The 19680-nt window shown below is 36.1% G+C and overlaps 1 protein-coding gene across 4 annotated transcripts in view; it reads right to left on the bottom strand.

Moving 5' to 3' along the window:
• Positions 1-801: 801 nt before the first annotated feature.
• The window catches only part of TMLHE (trimethyllysine hydroxylase, epsilon), a 71272-nt gene continuing 52393 nt past the window's right edge, over positions 802-19680 (bottom strand). For all 4 annotated transcript variants that reach the window (XM_057718499.1, XM_057718500.1, XM_057718502.1 and 1 more), the window contains 3 exons: positions 19429-19665; positions 1924-2062; positions 802-1251 (listed from right to left, as the gene is read on the bottom strand). In XM_057718499.1, coding sequence (XP_057574482.1) covers positions 1120-1251; positions 1924-2062; positions 19429-19665 — 508 coding nt within the window. In that variant the 3' untranslated portion in view covers positions 802-1119. The remainder of the gene's footprint in view (positions 1252-1923; positions 2063-19428; positions 19666-19680) is intronic.

Here is a 19680-nt window from a genome sequence, read left to right as displayed (position 1 = left end):
ATGAACTCCCTGAAGACTCTGAGAGACTAACCCTCTGCGCCTCTCGTGTTCTGTGCACGCACGCGTGTGTGTGTATGAGTGTGTGAATTAGCATATGGAATGTCAGAAATGTCTAAAAACTTTCTGTAATTATCCCTCACAGAATCACCTGATGGGTTTGTTCCACAGGAGCTATTGTGACTTCTTAGTTTTACTCTTCAAGAGACGACTTAAGAGATAACTCTTCTCACAAGATAAAACACTATGTGTTCAGTTCCCACCTTATCACTGAGCTTGTGCTATGAAGCAATTCCTACAATATCTGTAGTTCTAGGAGACCAGAGACAAAAATTTAGGGTTTCAGTTAAACTCTTTAATGCATAGGCCTATGTAAAGGACTGTCCCAAGGTATCTTCTAGCCCATTGGTTCTCAAAGTGTGAGACCCATTTAGTGGGTCTGTGTATTAAAAACAATTATTAACAACATTAAGATGTATTGCCTTTTTCACTGTAATTATCTGATGAATGTACAGAAGACTCTTCCAGATGCTACATGACATGTGATGATGTCATCTCTCTGATAGCTGATGGATGTGCTTTTTTGTTCTTAAATTTTAAGCATTTCTAAGTGTTAATATCTAATACACTTAGTAGCGATAGATATAACCCACATCCAAGCACTCTTTGGGGTCCTCAGTAACTTTTAAGAGTGTTTAGGTGTCTTAAGACCAAAAATGTTACAAATCTCTGCTCTATCAAGACTTTGTTATTCCTAGAATGCATTTCTTTCTAACAGATCCTGTTGAAACAAATTTTTACCTAGTGACTATTATTGTTTCTCTATCAATGTGGTGATTATATTTCTGAAGTAGATTGACCAAAATTACATCAACAGGTCCTAAAACCAAATGAGTCCATGTTATTACTTGGAGAAGGAAGCCACCACACTAGATGGCTGACATCGGCTATCTCAGATGCCTCTCTCTAAGGTTTTCCCTACTAGAGAGAGGGGAGGCTTTTGTTTTGTCTGATGAGGTAAGGAGACAATGTGAAATTGGTATTGACAAAATATTATTCTGCTGATATGAAATTCCGGTATCCAGGGTGTCAGATGTGTTCATGATCCCAATGCTGTCAGTTTTAAGCCTGAAGGCCCAAGAGACGAGCAGTGTTTAACATATCATCCCTTGTTAAATAGCAGCCACAGAGCTGGCGGTAGCCAGTGAAGGATTCCCTGCCATGTAGGACACGCCAGTTGTCTATAAAAAGGACCTGTGAATGGGAAAGAAAAGAGAGAAAAACCACTCAGAACAAGGTCAGACCAAAGGAACCCTAAATCAGAAGACATCGTTTAAAATGAAAGCTTTAGGTTGTTCTCTAGTTACATCCAATGAGGCATTTTTCTTTTGAGATTAAACAAACATTTGGAAACTAGGGTGTGCATAGCTCTTCAGCAGGCTAAACAGAGGTAACAAAGGCAACAGTGGGTAACAGGCCATGCATCCGAGGAGCTTATATTTCTTGAGAAATTATTCTCTTATCAAAGCAAACCATATCATTGGTTTCTTTTTCTTTCTCTTTAATTCTTATTATATATGTCCTCAAAGCATTAAACTATTTCATTTTGTCTTATGTTAAGCTAGAGATATTCTTTAATCCAGAGGAAATATCAAGAGCAAAAAACAAAACAAAGGATCATAAAGCCAGAAGGACCCTTAGGGACCATCTAGTTCTACCCCATCATCATACAAAAGAGTCACTGAGTCACTGGGGAGAGCCTGCTTCCAGGTCATTTAGTGAGTGAGTGATAGGACCAGGGCCAATACCCAGGACTCTTTTCTCTTTTTCCTTTGCAACGTTTTGACTCACATATTCAATAAGTACTTATTCTTCACTGCTTCAGTACAACAAGCTTACTCGACATCTTTCAAGTTTGGCACCCACCCTGCCAGGCTTTAGTTTCACCCAAAACTCATTCTCAGGTCTCCTCAATTCTACTGTTAGAGTCCGGTGTGCTGTATACCAACGATGGACAACGTCATACGGTACGGTATTGATGACAGCTCGGTCATAGTTGTTATACCTAAGGTGAAATTGTGAGAAAGAAAGATCCCTCAAACACATGTTAAAGACATATGTTGCTTATGGAGCAATTTTATGTAAGGCTTTACCTGTATTTATCACTTGTCCCATGATGAGGTAACAATAATAAGTTAATGTTCTCTCAGGACTATAGGATTTTAGAGAAGAGCTCCACTGCCCATTGTTCATATTTTGTTTTCTTTTGGAAAATCTCAGGATAGGGGATAGAAGAAAGTTCTATCTGGTTTCTACCATCTTAGATTATTATGTTTTATCTAAAGAACATTCCCTTGGCCAAATTTCATAGTAACATTGGGGAAAGATTTGAGCTTTCTCCTCACCAAGCTGAGGTTGGCAAGACTTTGTACTAACAAAGCTTTCTTTTTAACAGGATGACTTACGACTTTTCAGGTGTTTTCCTTTGTGGGAGAAATCCTAGCTATAGCCTAGTGGACAGTTTACCCAGGGATCTTCATTCATTCAACTCTAACATTTACATGAGCACTTGGTATGTGCTAGGTGGTGTGTCAGGCTTTAAAGATTTAATGGTGAACACAGCAAACATGATCCCAGCCTTTGGGGGTTTTACACTCTATTGAGAAGGATAGATGATGAGCAAGTAATAAATACCTAACTGGTTACAGATGCTATCTAGGAAGGAAAAAATAGTGTTACATGATAAAAAAGTTACTGGGAAGTCTATTTCAGATGTACTGTTGAGTGAAAGGCTTTTTTTTTTTTTTTTTTAAGAAAAGTGACATTTGAGCTGGTACTTGTATAATAAGAAACCAGCAATGTGACAAGCTGAGAGAAGTATGTTCCAGGCAGAGAGAACTGCAAGTACAAAGTCTTAGGGTAGAAAGCAGTTTTATGTTTGCAGACAAGTGAGAAGGCCATGTGGCTGGAGCTGAGTAAGCAAGGGGAATAAGGTAAGAAGTGAAGCGGAGGAGGTAGCCATGGGCCAGACCATGTACAGCTTTGTAGGCCATAGTAAGGACTTTGGATTTCATTCAGAATACTGTGGGAAGCCACTGAAAACCTTTGCTAAGACATTGGATTTCTTTTATACCTAAGGCAAATTAATTTTTTTACTGAAGTTATATATATATATCTATATAGTACACAAATAATAAGCTTGATGAATTTTCATGATGTGAACATATCCATTTCACTAGTATCCAGGTCAATAAATAATTACCTGAATCCCAGAACACTCCTTGTCTCCCTTTCCCATATTGTCTCTCCCCTCACTCAAGGATAACTACCATCATGACTTTTGTCACCAAAGATTAGTTTTGCTTATTTATAAAACTTTATATAAATGGAATACTATAGTATGTACTGTTTTGTGTCTGGCTTCTTTCATTTAATATTACATTTAGGACATTTATCATTATTGTGCTGTGTGACAATAATTCATTCATCCTACACGGTGAATAGAATTTTATTGTGGCACTATAACATCACAATTTATTCATCCATTCTGTTGATAGACATCTGAGTAGTTTTGGGTTTGTAACTATTACAAATAGTGCTGGAGGTTCTGGTCCATGATGGAAATATAGGAGGCTCCTTAACTCACCTCCTCCCACAGACACAGCAAATCTACAGTTATGCAGGGAACAATTCCCTATGAAAGAAATCTAGAAATTAACTGAGAGACTCCTACATAATGGGTGAATGAGAAAAAAACCCATATCAAAATCGATAGGAAAGGCTGAGACAATCTTGCCATAACCCTACTCCTGCTTCAATGACGTATAAACATAATCATGTAGAAACTCACAACTCCCAGCTTTTTGAATATTGAAGTGTTTGAACCCAACATCTAGTCTCCCAACTTTTAAGACTTCCACCCGAGAGATGAGCCCCCAAAACACCTAGCTTTGAAAGACAATGGGGCTTGCAATCATGAGACCCACCAGACTCTACCAAACAAAGAAACACTTCTTAATGGGCTTGTAAGGACTTATTTTGGCTATCCCCCCACCCAGGCCTAGCACAGAGACAGCAGACATAAAATCCCATATCCCAAACTTTCCCTAAAAGAAGTCTATTTTTATACCTTAAAAGCTGCTGCCTGAGGGTCAGGCTTCTAATTTAGCACACATCTGTGGACAGACTGTGATCCTCCCTGGAGACGGGAAAGGCCAGTGGTCACCATCTTCACATTCTTCCTCTAGCCCACTCCAGGTCACCAGTATTTCCCTGGAATGAGCTTGTGCACATGTTTGGTAACCTGGCTTTGGTAACTGCTGCACATGGGACACACTCCTTGATCACATGGCTCTGGTAGCCAGTGGGGTTTGAGCTCCAGAATCCACAGGACCGTAGCAAACAAAGAAACACTTCTTAACTGGCTATCTCTCCATGGATTAGTGCAGAGGGGCCAAAAAGAAGCCTTCAGCTCCCAGTCTTTCCCCAAAAGAGGTCTACTTGCATATTTTAAAAACTGCTCTCTGAGGCTTCCAATCAGCCTGCATCTAGGCGCTGAGTGAGATCCTTCCCTTTGGGACACTGACAGGTCTTGACATACCCTCAACTAGTGGCAGCCACTAAGGACAAAGAAGGCACCTTAGACAATCACAAAGATTTAAGAGACAGTCAAGAGCTACAGCTGGGCTGAATGATAAGGTTCATCTCCTACATGAGACCACTGTCAAAACTGGGAGAAATATGAAAAACCACAGAGAATCAAGGAAAATGAAGGAACAGAGGAATATATTTGAAATAAAAGAACAAGATAAAACTCCATAAACAGACCTTAATGAAATTGAGATAAATGATGTATCTGATAGAGTTCAAAATAATGGTCAAAAGAGTCACACCAGGTTAAGAGAACAATGTAAGACAAAGTGAGAATTTTAACAAGAAGATAGAAAATATATATTTTTAAAAGTACCAAACAAAAATCAGAGTTGAAAATACAGTAACTGAACTTGAAAAAGTCAATAGATGGATTCAGTAGCAGAATAAAGTGGAAGGAAGGATCAGTGAACTTGAAGACAGGAAACTGGAATTATCCAATCAGAGGAGAAAAAAAAGAATGAAAAAGAGTGAAGATAGCTTAAGGGAATTATGGGACTCAATCAAGAAGACCAATATTTGCATTATAAGGGTCCCAGAATAAGAAGAGAGAAAGGGTCAGACAGCTTATTTGAAAAAAATAATGGCTGAAAACTTCCCTAATCTAGAGAAAGAAACAAACATCCAAATCTAGGAATCCCAGAGATTCCCAAGAAGATAAATTCAGAGACCCTCACTGAGACACAATATAATTAAACTGCCCAAAGTTAAAGACAAGGAGAGAATCTTAAAAGAAGCAAGAGAAAAACAACTTGTTACATACCAGGGAACCCTCATAAAACTATCAGCAGATTTTTCAGCAGAAACTTTTCAGGACAGAAGGGAGTGGCATGATACGTTCAAAGTGCTGAAAAAATTCCTCCAACCAAGAATACTCTATCCAGCAAAGCTGTCATCCAGACTTGAAAGAGAGAGAAAGAGTTTTCCACACCCGCAAAAGTTAAAGGAGTTCATGACTGCTAGACTGGCCTTACAAAAAATGTTAAAGGCACTTCTACAATATAAGCTGAAAAGAAAAGGTGCTAATTAGGAACAATGAAACATATGAAAGTACAAATCTCACTGGCAAAGGTAGATGCATAGGTAAATTCAGGACACTCTAATGTTGTAATGGTGGTGGGTAATCACTTATAAATTCAGTATGAAGGTTAAAAGACAAAAGTAGTAAAAATAACTTTAACTACAATAATTTGTTAAAGGATACACAAGGTAAAAAGATGTAAACTGTGATGTCAAAAGCATAAAACACAGGGGAGAAAGTAAATATACAGAGCTTTAGTATGTGTTTGAACTTAAGCTGTTAGCTTAAAATAGATTGTTATAAATATAAGATGTTTTAGCAAAACCTCATGGTAACCACAAAGGAAAACCTATAATAGATACATAAGAGACGAGGGAAAGGAAATCTAAGCATAACACTACAGAAAATCATCAAACCACAAAGGAAGAGGCAAAGAGAAGATGAAAGGAATAAAGGAATTACAAAATCGCAAGAAAACAAATATCAAAATGGCAAGAGTAAGACCATATCTACCACTAATTATTTTAAAAGAAATGAACAAAATTCTCCAACCAAAAGACATACAGTGGCTGGAATGGATGAAAAAACAAAACCCATCTATATGCTGCCTACAAGAGACTCACTTCAGCTTCAAGGACATACACAGACTGAAAGTAAAGGGATGGAAAAAGATATTCCATGCAAATGGAAACCAAAAGAAAGCAAAGGTAGCTATACTTATATCAGACAAAATAGACTTTAAGCCAAAGGCTGTAATTAGTGACAAACAAGTATAATTTAATGATAAAGGGATCAATCCAAAAAGAGGATATAACATTTGTAAATATTTACGCACTGAACTTAAGAGCACCTAAATACATAAAGTGAACATTAACAGACATAAAGGGAGAAATTGACAGTAACACAATAATAGTAGGGGAGTTTATCACCACACTTACTTCAATGGACAGATCATCCAGACAGAAAATCAATAAGGAAACAGTGGCCTTAAATGATACATTAGACCAAATGTGTGTGTGTGTGTATATATATATATATATATATAAAATAATACATAATTTACATATATTTATATATATACACAAAACATTCCATTCAAAAGCAGCATAATACACATTTTTTCCAAGTGCACATGGAACATTCTCCAAGATAGATCATATGTTAGGTCATAAAACAAGTCTCAACAAATTTAAGAGGACAGAAATTATATCAAACTACTTGTACTTTTTCCAATTACAATGGTATGAACCTAGAAATCAATTACAAGAAGAAAACTGGAAAGTTCACAAATATGTGAAGATTAAACAACATGCTACTGAACAACCAATGGGTCAAAGAAGAAATCAAAAGAGAAATAAAAAATGTCTTAAGACAAGTGAAATGGAAATAGAACACACCAAAACTTATGGGATGCAGCAAAAGCAGCTCTAAGAGGGAAGTTCATGGCAATAAATACTGACATTTAGAAACAAGAAAGATCTCAAATAAACAATGTAACATTATATCTCATGGAATAAAGCCCAAAATTAGTAGAAGGAAGAAAATAACAAAGATCAGAGCAGAAATAAATGAAATAGAGATGAAGAAGACAACAGAAAAGATCAATGAAACGAAAGGTGTTTTTTCTTAAAAGAAGATAAACAAAATAGACAAACCTATAACTAGACTTACCAAGAAAAGAGAGGACTCAGAATTATAAATGAAAGAGGAGAGGTTACAACTGATAGGACAGAAATACAAATGGTAATGAGACTATTATGAACAATTATACATCAACAACTTGGGCAACCTAGAAGAAATAGAGAAAAATTTCTAGAAACATAAAACCAATCAAGATTGAATCATGAAGAAACAGAAAATTTGAACAGATCAATTACTAGTAAGGAGATTAAATCAGTAATCAAAAACCTCCCAACAAAGTAAAGTCTATGATCTGATGGCTACACTGGTGAATTCCGCCAAACATTTAAAGACGAATCAATACCAATCCTTCTCAAAATCTTCCAAAAATTTGAAGAGGAAAAACAATTCCAAACTCATTTAATGAGGCCATCATTACCCTGATACCAAAACCATATAAGGACACTACAAGAAAAGAGTACTATAGGCCAATAGCATGGATGAATATAGGTGCAAATATCCTCAAAATTCAACTTAGTCCATTAAAAGGGTCATACACCATGATTAAGTGGGATTTATTCCAGGGATGCAAGAATGGCTCAACATCTATAAATCAATATGATATACCACATTAACAAAATGAAGGCTAAAAATCATGATCATCTCAATTAGTGCAGAAAAAGCATTTGACAAAATCCAACATCCATTCATGATAATAACTCTTAACAAAGTGAGTGTAGAGGGAACATACCTAGACATAATAAAGGCCATATACGACAAATCTACAGCCAACATCACACTCAACTATAAAAAGCTGAAAGCATTTCCTCTAAGATTGGGAAAAAGATAAGGATGCCCACTTTCACCACTTTCATTTAACATAGTACTGGAAGTCCTAGGCATAGCAATCAGACAAGAAAAAGAAATAAAAGGAATGCAATTTGAAAAGGAAGAAGTAAAACTGTCTATGTTTGCCGATTACATGATATTATATATAGAAATCCTAAACACTACACCAAAAAACTGTGAGAATTAATAAAAAAATTAAACTGCAAAATACAAAATCAACATGCAAAAATCAGTTTCATTTCTATGCCCTAACAATAAACTATCAGAAAGGGAAATTAAGATAACAATCCCATTTACAATTGTATAAAAAAGACTAAAATACCTAGGAATAAATCTAACCAAGGAGGTGAAAGACCTATACACTGAAACCTATAAGACACTGATGAAAGAAATTGAAGATGACACAAATAAATGGAAAGATATTCCATGCTTATGGAATAGTATTGTTAACTGTTCATAATACCCAAAGCAATTTAAAGATTCAAAGCAATCCCTATCAGGATTCCATTGGTATTTCCCACAAAAATAGAAAAAGTAATTTTAAAATTTGTGTGGAACTACAAAAGACCCAGATTAGCAAAAACATCTTGAGAAAGAGGAACAAAGCTGGAGGCATCAAACTTTCTGATTTCAAACTATATTACAAAGCAATCATATCAAAACAGTATGGTACTCACATAAAACCACACACATAGACCAATGGAACAGAATCCAGAGTCTTGAGATAAGCTCATGCATATATGGTCAACTAATATTTGACAAGGGAGCCAAGGATCCTCAATGGGGAAAAATAGTTTCTTCAATAAATGGTGTTGAGAAAACTGAACAGCCACATGCAAAACAATTGAACTGGTCTCCTATCTTATGCCATCCACAAATATCAATTCAGAATGGATTAAAGACTTGAATGTAAGACCTGACACCATAAAACTCCTAGAAGAAAATATAGGGGGTGTGCTCCTTCACATTGGTTTTGGTGATGATTTTTTGTTTTGACAAATACAGGTGACAAAATAAAAAATAAACAGATGAGACTACCTCAAACTAAAAAGCTTCCACACAGCAAAGGAAATCACCAACAAAATGAAAAGGCCACGTATATGACAGGAGAAAATATTTGCAAATCATATATCTGATAAGGGGTTAATATGCAAAATACATATAGAACTCATACAACTCAATAGCAAACAAAAAACAAAAACAAACCCACAATCTGATTAAAAAATGGGAAGAGGACTCGAATAGAGATTTTTTCCAAAGACATATAAATGGACAACAGGTACATAAAAATATGCTCAACATCAGTAATCATCAGAGAAATGCAAATTATAACCACAATGAGATATATCCTCACACCTATATGTGAGGCTATTATCAAAAAGACAAGAGAGAACAATTGCTGGTGAGGATGTGGAAAAAAGGGAACCCTTGTACACTGTTGGTGGGAATATAAACAGGTGCAACTACTATGGAAAACAGTATGGAGGTCCCTCAAAAAATTAAGAATAGAACTACCATGTGATCCAGAAATTCTGCTTTTGGTCATATATCCGAAGGAAGTGAAATCACTATCTCAAAGAGATATCGGCACCCCCAAGTTCACTGTAGCATTATTTCTGATAGCCAAGACACAGAAATAACCTATGTGACCATGAAGATGAATGGATAAAGAAGATGCAGTAATATACACACACACATACACACACACACACACAGAGAGACAGACAGACAGACAGACAGACAGACAGACAGACAGACAGGAATATTACTCAGCCATAAAATGGAATGAGATCTTGCCATTTGTGACAACATGGATGGATCTAGAGGGTATTAGCTTAAGTGAAATAAGTCAGACAGAAAGACAAATACCATATGATAGCACTTGTAAGTGGAATTTAAAAATAAAACAAATGAACAAGCAAAACAAAAGAGAAACAGAGTCAAAGATACAGAGAACAAACAGGTGGTTGCCAGATGGGAGAAAGGAAGGGGGATGAGAGAAATAGCTGAGGGGGATTAAGAAGTACAAAGTTCCAGTTATAAAACAAATGAGTCACGGGTACGAAATGTACAGTGTGGGGAATGCAATGAATAATTATGTAATATCTTTGTGTATGGTGACCGATGGTAACTAGACTTATCATGGTGATCAGTATGAAATGTATAGAAATATCAAATCACTATGTTGTGCATCAGGAACTAACACAGTGTTATAGGTCAATTATACTTCAAAAACAAACTCACCGAAAAAGAGATCAGATTTGTGGTTACCAGAGCCTAAGGACTGGGGGAGGGAGAATTGGATGAAGGCAGTGAAAAGGTAGAAACTTTCAGTTATAAGATAAATAAGTACTAGGGATGTAATGTATAACATGACAAATATAATTGACACCATTGTATGTTGTACATTAAGATTGTTAAGAGAGTAAATCCTGAGCTTTCATCACAAGGAAAAATATGTTTTTCTGATTCTTTAATGTTGTGTCTGTATGAGATGATGGATGCTCACTAAGCTTATTGTGATAACAGTTTCCTGATGCATGTAACTCACATCATTGTGCTGCACACCTTACACTTACACAGTGCTGCATGTCAATTACATCTCAATGAAACTGGAAGAAAAAAAAGAAGATAAATGATACAATTTAAAAATCGACAGAAGATTTGATTAAAGAAGATGTAGAAATGACCAAGAAGCCAAATGAATGAACAAATGAAAAGATGCTCAACATTAATCATCAGTGAAATGCAAATCAAGACCACAATGAGATGCTACTTCACACCCACTACGATGGCTATAATCAAAAAGACAGATAATAACAAATGTTGGTGAGGATGCAGAGAAACTGAAGGCCTCATGCATTACTGGCAGGGATGTTAACTGGTGCATGCAGTATGGAAAACAGTTTAGCAGTTCCTCAAGGGGATAAATGTAGAGTTACCATATGAACCAGCAATTACATTCCTAGAAATCTACCCAAGAGAAATGAAAAAAAAACATGTCTACACAAAGACTTGTATGCAAATGTTCATAGCAACATTATTTAGGATAGCCCCAAACTAGAAATAATCCAAATGTTCATTATTGTTAAATGTATAAACAAAATGTGATATATACAAAGGAATACTATTCAGCAATTAAACAGATTCATATTACAACATGGGTGAACTTTGAAATCATTATGCTAAGCGAGTGAAAGAAAGCTGACACAAAAGCCTATGTATTGTATGATTCCACTTATATAAAATGTCCAGAATAGGCAAATCCATACAGACAGAAAGTTGATAAGTGATTGCCAGGGGCCTATGAAGGGATGGGGGAGTCACTGCTTCATGGGCAGGAGGGAACGTTTGGGGTGACAGAAATGTCCAAAAACCGGACTGTGATGATGGTTACATGAATAAATACATTAGCAATCACTGAATTATATACTTAAAACATATTAATTTTATGGCATACAAAGCAAAACTTTTAAAATGTTTTAAAGCTTTAAAAAATGTGAATGCACTAAATATTCCAATTAAAAGAGACTGTCAGACTGGATTAAAAAAGCAAGACTGAAGTACGTATATGCCATTTATTTAAATACAAAAACAGATAAGTTAGAGAAAAGAGGATAGAAAATTAAATAGCATGCAAAGTGTAAGCATAAGAAAGCTGGAGTGGCTATATTAATTTCACATAAAATAGACTTCAAAACAAAGTTAAACAGCCACATTTTATGACAAAAGGTCATTTCATCACAAAGACAAAAATCATCAATTAGTATATGCTTAAAACAGATATTCGAAAAACATGAAGCAAGAACTGATGGAATTAAAGGGAGAAATAGACAAAATCACAATATTATTTGGATATTTTAATGTTGTTTTCTCAGCAGTTGATGGAATAATTGTCAAAAAAATCAGAGGACACAGACTATCAAATAACATGGTTAAAGAAAGAACACAAGAGAAATCAGAAAATATTTTGTACTTAATTATCATGAAAATAAAACATCAATATTTGTAGGATGCATATAAAAAGGCTTAGAGGTACAAATACAGCTTTAAATAATTATATTAAAAGAGACTAAATGTATAACATCAATGATATAAGGTTCTACCTTGCAGGACTAGAAAAATGAGAATAAATTAAACCAAAAGTATGTAAAAATAAGGGAATAATGAAGATAAGAACAGAAATCAACAAAACAGAAACAAACAGTAGGGAGAATTAACAAAGCAATACAGTGGCTCTTTGAAAGGACCATCAAAATTGGTAAAGTCTCAGCTAGACTAAACAAGAAAAAAAGAGAGATAAAATAACTAATACCAATGCAGATGACATGATATTATACATAGAAAACCCTAAAGACTCTACCAGAAAACTGCTAGCACTAATTGATGAGTTTAGTAAAGTAGCAGGATACAAAATTAATGTGCAGAAATCGCTTGCATTCCTATACACTAACAACGGAAGAGCAGAAAGAGAAATTAAGGAAACTCTCCCATTCACCACTGCAACAAAAAGAATAAAATACCTAGGAATAAACCTGCCTAAGGAGGCAAAAGATCTGTATGCAGAAAACTTTAAGACATTGATGAAAGAAATCAAAGACGACACAAACAGATGGAGGGACATACCATGTTCCTGGATTGGAAGAATCAACATCGTGAAAATGACTGTACTACCCAAAGCAATTTACAGATTCAATGCAATCCCGATCAAATTACCAATGGCACTTTTCACAGAACTAGAGCAAGAAATCTTATGATTTGTATGGAAACGCAAAAGACCCCGAAGAGCCAAAGCAATCTTGAGAAGGAAAAATGGAGTTGGTGGAATCAGGCTTCCTGACTTCAAACTATACTACAAGGCCACAGTGATCAAGACAGTATGGTACTGGCACAAAAATAGAAAGGAAGATCAATGGAATAGAATAGAGAACTCAGAAGTAAGCCCAAACACATATGGGCACCTTATCTTTGACAAAGGAGGCACGAATATACAATGGAAAAAAGACAGCCTCTTCAAGAAGTGGTGCTGGGAAAATTGGACAGCAACATGTAAAAGAATGAAATTAGAACACTTCCTAACACCATACACAAAAATAAACTCCAAATGGATTCAAGACCTACATGTAAGGCCAGACACTATAAAACTCCTAGAGGAAAACATAGGCAGAACACTCTATGACATCCATCAAAGCAAGATCCTTTTGGACCCACCTCCTAGAATCATGGAAATAAAATCAAGAATAAACAAATGGGACCTCATGAAACTTAAAAGCTTTTGCACAGCAAAAGAAACCATAAACAAGACTAAAAGGCAACCCTCAGAATGTGAAAAAATAATTGCCTATGAAACAACAGACAAAGGATTAACCTCCATAATATACAAGCAGCTCATGCAGCTTAATACCAAAAAAGCAAATAACCCAATCCACACATGGGCAGAAGACCTAAATAGACATTTATCCAAAGAAGACATACAGATGGCCAACAAACACATGAAAAGATGCTCAACATCACTCATCATCAGAGAAATGCAAGTCAAAGCCACAATGAGGTATCCCCTCACACCAATCAGAATGGCCATCATCACAAAATCTGGAAACAACAAATGTTGGAGAGGGTGTGGAGAAAAGGGAAGTCTCCTGCACTGTTGGTGGGACTGTAAGTTGGTACAGCCACTATGGAAAACAATTTGGAGGTTCCTTAAAAAACTACAAATAGAACTACCATATGATCCAGTAATCCCACTACTGGGCATACACCCAAAGAAAACCATAATCCCAAAAGAAACTTGTACCATAATGTTTATTGCAGCACTATTTACAATAGCCAGGACATGGAAGCAACCTAAATGCCCATCAACAGATGAATGGATAAAGAAGATGTGGCATATATACACAATGGAATATTCCTCAGCTATAAAAAGGGATGAGATGGAGCTATATGTAATGAGGTGGATAGAACTACAATCTGTCATACAGAGTGCAGTAAGTCAGAAAGAGAAGGACAAATATTGTATGCTAACTCACATATACGGAATCTAAAAATGGTACTGATGAACTCAGTGACAAGAACAAGGACGCAGATACAGAGAATGGACTGGAGAACTCGAGGTATGGGAGGGGGCGGGGGGTGAAGGGGAAACTGAGACAAAGCGAGAGAGTAGCACAGAGATATATATACTACCAACTGTAAAATAGATAGTCAGTGGGAAGTTGTTGTATAACAAAGGGAGTCCAACTCGAGGATGGAAGATGCCTTAGAGGACTGGGGCGGGGAGGGTGGGGGGGACTCGAGGCAGGGGGACTCGAGGGAGGGAGGGAATACGGGGATATGTGTATAAAAACAGATGATTGAACTTGGTGTACCCCCCCCAAAAATAATAAATTTTAAAAAATTAAAAAAAAATAACTAATACCAAGAATCACCATTATAGAGCTGACAGACATTTTGCAAAGAATAAGAGAATATTATAAATGACTTTATGACTACAAATTTGACAACTTACATAATATGTTCAAACTTCTTGAAAGAACCACTACAGGAAAAATCTTACTAGCTCTGTACGTATAGAAAAAATTGAATTTAATATCCAAAACTTTCTCATAAAATAAACACCATTCCCAGACAGTTTCCCTAATAAATTCTAGCAAACATTTAAGGTGGAAATAGCACTAATAACACACAAACTCTTTGGTAAGCCAGAGTTTTACGAAGTCGTTACAAAAAAAGAAAACTGTGGACCAATATCCCTCTTGAACCTAGACGCAAAACTTCTCAACGTGATATCATTAAGCTGAAATCAGCTACGCATGTGTCAGTTACCAATTTACTGCTTCTCAGTTCTGAACACATCCTTACATACATGTTCTTGATTTAAGAATTCCTTTCAGCATTTCTCCTTTATAGTGAGCACAACATTAAACTTTCTCAGTAGCTGGCGCTGGAGGGACACTGCAGGAGAAAGAGATTCTCTTGCTATTCCTAGCCCTAGCCAGGGATCTGCTGTGTGGGTACGAGGGTGGGCCCAGGACACGGTCCCTATGCCACGTTGCAGCCTCATCCTGGTGACAACCTTTCCACAACCCTCTCAACATAGATACTGAGAGCCCCCGAGTGACCGGCAGGAAACCTCTTGTGTTCTGTGGGATCACACACTGAAAGGAAATCTGTGTGCCAGTGAAAGCAGGAAGACTTAAGAGCACCTAGAATGCATGCTTTCACTGGCACCCAGGCATCCTCTGCACACTCACACCACCAGTTGCTGACTGCCTGTTCCCCTGCCTGCCTACACTCTGGAAAGGTGGCCTGTTGTTTGCTCAGCAACTGTAGACAAGCTCCTGCCTGGCTAAACCAGCAAACTTCTCTGATATCAGGTGGCCGAACCACTCTTTCTTCCAGGTCTGAAACTCTTTCATTTCTACCCTTCCTTGGATACTCTGCCTCAGCTCTAGAGCTCTATAGTGAATTTCCTCATATATATGTTTTTTAAATTTTGTGACACATCAAAACTGTGAAATTCAACTTTGTGCAGAAACAGAGTTTCATTGGAACACGGCCACATGTATTCACTTATATGTCTATGGTGGCTTCCACATTACAATGGCAGAGTTGAGTCACAGCAACAGAGCACTGTGTAGTGCTCTCATCATTTTGCACCACTGCTCAGCACATTACAAACTGTGGTGATACAGTTATTACGATCAGCATTTTGAATGTCACACATTGTCATTTCATAATACTTAAAAAACTTTTATTACCAGTGCATACCCATAATGTCAGAACAAAAAAAGAGAAGAAAAGTGGACAAAGCATTGTGTTTAAAATGCAACGACACTGCAGCTGCTCTGAAAGAATATTATACATGTTCATTTCCTCATATCTCATAGTCACTCTTTTATCATAGTTCCTAATTCTTTATGTTAAACTTTCCCTGTTTAGCCAACTGTGTAGTATCTATCTCTCGACTGGATCCACACTATGGGGTCCATATACATGCACACACACACACACACACACACATACATATACATATAAATTATGATCAAGTACAGTTTATCCTAGGAGTGCAAGGTTGGTTTAACATTTGAAAATAAATTAATGTAATTTACCGTATTAACAGAATAAAGAAGAAAAATAATGATTATTTCAATTGATAAATGAAGATAAAACATTTATCAAAATGTAATACCCATTCATGATTACAAAAAAAACTCTCAGCAAACTTGGAAGCGAAATTCCTTAATCTGAGAAAATATATCACTAGACCGTTACAGCCAATGTCATACATGGCAAAATACTGAACACTTTCATCCTAAGGATGTCTGTTCCTGCCACTCTTATTTAACATAATAGTGGAGTGCTACCCAATGCAATAAGATAAGAAACACAAATAAATAAGCATATAGATTGGAAAAGAGAAAAAAGCAAAACTGTCCCTACAACATGATTATCTATACAGAAAATTCCAAGAAACGTAAAAAACAAAAACTTCTTAGGACTAACGAATGATTTTAGCAGGGCTATAGAATAAAATGCTAATTTAGAGAGAAATAAATTGTTTTTATACAATGGAAGCAAACAATTGGAAAATAATGTTAAATTTTCACTGTATAACACCATCAAAACATAAAAATATTTAGAAATAAAATAAACAAAAGATATACAAGATCTCTATCTTCAATAATATAAAATACTGCTGAGAGAAATTAAATAAGACCAAATAAATAGAAAGATCAGGTTCATGGATTGGAAGACTCAAAACTGCTGGTTTGTCAATTCTCAGCAAAATGATCTATAGATTCAAAGCAATCTCAATCATAATCCTAACAGGCTTTTTCTTAAATATTGACAAGCTGATTTTAAGATTTATATGAAAATATAAAGAATCTAGAACTAAGGTTGGCAAACTATGGTCTGTGGGCCAAATCCAGCCTACTGCCTGTTTTGGTAAACAATGTTTTATTGGAACACAGCTACACCCATTCATTTACGTATTGTCAATGGCTGCTGTTGTGCTTCCACACAGTATTGAGTAATTGCAACAGAGACTATACAGACTACAACACCTAAAATATTTACTACTTGGCCCTTTACAGAAAAGTATGTAGACCCCTGACCTAGAATATCCAAAAATAATCTTGAAAAAGAACAAAGTTGACAAACATATTACCTGACTTCAAGAATTACTGTAAACCTGCAGTAGCCAAGACTGTGTGGAACCGTCATAAAGAACCACAAAGAGATAATGGAGCCCAATAGAAACAAACTCACTTTTAAATGGTCATTTGATTTTTGACAGAGTGGCAAAGGTAATCCAATGGGGGAAAGGAAGGTCTTTTCAACAAATGGTGCTGGAACACACGAATGTCCATATATATAAAACAGGAACTTTTACCTCACAACATGGAAAAAGTTAATTTGAGTTAGACTACTGACTTAAATGTAAAAGATAAAACTGTAATACCTTTAGAAAACATAGGCAAATATTGTTATGTCATGGGGGTAGTCAAAGATTTCTCATGCAGGTCACAGAAATAATGATCCTTAAGGAAAAAATTGATCAACTACATTTCATTAAAATTAAAGTTTTCTGCTTATCAAACATACTATTAAAAAACAAATAGGTAAGCCACAGACTAGAAGAAAATATTCCTAAAGCATATCAGGTAAGAAAGAACTCCTACAACTCAATAATGAAAAAACAATCCAGTGAAAAAATGGGCAAAAGATCTAACTAGTTAGTTAAAAAGGAAAATATATGAATGGCCAATATGCACATGGAAAGATGCTCAACATCATCAGTCACCAAAAATGCAAATTAGAACGCCAAGGAGACATCCACTATAATGGCTAAAATTAACAAGACTGACACCACCAAGTATAAGTAAGGATGTGGGATGGCTACAACTTTCATGGTTGGGGACCATGTAAAATGGAACAAGTACTTTAGTAAAAGTTCTGGCAGTTGCTAAAGAAACTAAAAAGTCACCTGCTCTATGATCCAACAGTTCCAATCTTAGGTATTTATCTGAGTGAAATGAAAATACGTATCTACAAAGATACTTTTACATGAACATTCATGGCAGCTTTATTTCATAATAACCCCCAACATGAAACAGCCAAGGTATTTATTCATAAAAGAATGGATTTGTTCCATGATATGAATTTCTAGAATAGGCAAAACTAATCTATGATGGTAAAAAATCAAAACAGGGGTTTCCTCTCAGTGTCTGTGCAGGGTTGGACTGAGAAGCGGTATAAAGGTACTTTCTATAGTGATGGTAATATTCTATATCTTGATAGGGGTTTGGGTTACATAGGCGTATGCATTTTTCAAAACTCAGCAAGTGTATATTCAATATTTATAACATCATTGTATGTATATTTTATATCAAAATTAAAGATCTGTAAACAAATATTGAACTTTAGACTTAAGGTTGTAAGTGTTTAAGTATATTAAGGAGACATATACTCATATCTGCAATGTACTTTGCAATGCATCAAAAATAAGATTATTGATCGATAAACAGAGGGATGGAAAGATGGATAGATAGGTAATAAATCAAGTATAGTAATATCTTAATGGTAGAATCTAGGTGGTAGGTATATGGGTTTTCCTTGTAAATGCTTTCAACTTTTCTGTATTTAAAAGTGTACATAATAAAACATTGGGGAAAATATTGAGCACCTACTCAGTGTTCTAGGCAATTGAGATACAAGAATGACTGAGGGAGAGTTTTCCAGAGCTTTATCCCAGGGAAGTGATTTAGTGTTTACGTAGTTCCTACTACAACCCAGAGGTAAAGATGGGGGCAACAATTCATTTTTATCTTCACAACTGAGTGTGAAGAAGCAGGCCTGAAATGAGTGGAGATGAGTTCAGTTCTGAATATGACATGCGTCAAATATGATCCTATGAGATACTAGGTGGCAACACCTAGCAGACTATTGGATATGCACAGGTCAGGAGATTGGCATAAATCTGGGCAACAGTCACACATTGCAGTTATCACGCCTTTGGGTACCCTAGCTACGTGGTCACTGAGCACAATTTAGTAACTGTTTTTCGTTTTAAAAATGTTTTCATTTTTAACTGCTATGTGAACTATCTGCCGGTTGGCCTATTTATTGTTCCATGGGAATTATAATAAGAATAGAAATTGTACTAGTAGAAAGCTATAGAACAGCAATATTAAAATGTGACAGACATAGGATATTAGGAATTTGCATTACATTAGAAGACTGATATCTGACAAACACATTACACTGAGAGATAGTTCTTTGGTACTCACCGGATCATATAGAGCTCTTTATTCCACGGGTAGGTATTTAAAACTGGCCCGACCCCAATCATGTGGTTGTGGCTTTCTCCAACGTTTTCAATATATTCATGCTTCAGTGGCACTTTGCTGAGGAGTTCAAATTCCTCAGGCGCCTTTTGAAGTACCTGCTCTGCTGCATAGAATCCATCTACTAGCAGTGTCCTGCCACCTGTTCCTTCATGCTTAAGACAGTGAAACACCTGAATACTAAAGAGGAGAAAA

Source organism: Hippopotamus amphibius, chromosome X (assembly GCF_030028045.1).
Source record: "Hippopotamus amphibius kiboko isolate mHipAmp2 chromosome X, mHipAmp2.hap2, whole genome shotgun sequence".
Taxonomy (NCBI): domain Eukaryota; kingdom Metazoa; phylum Chordata; class Mammalia; order Artiodactyla; family Hippopotamidae; genus Hippopotamus; species Hippopotamus amphibius.
The sequence above is the reverse complement of the archived record's forward strand: the minus strand, read 5'-3'. Positions and strand labels throughout refer to the sequence as shown.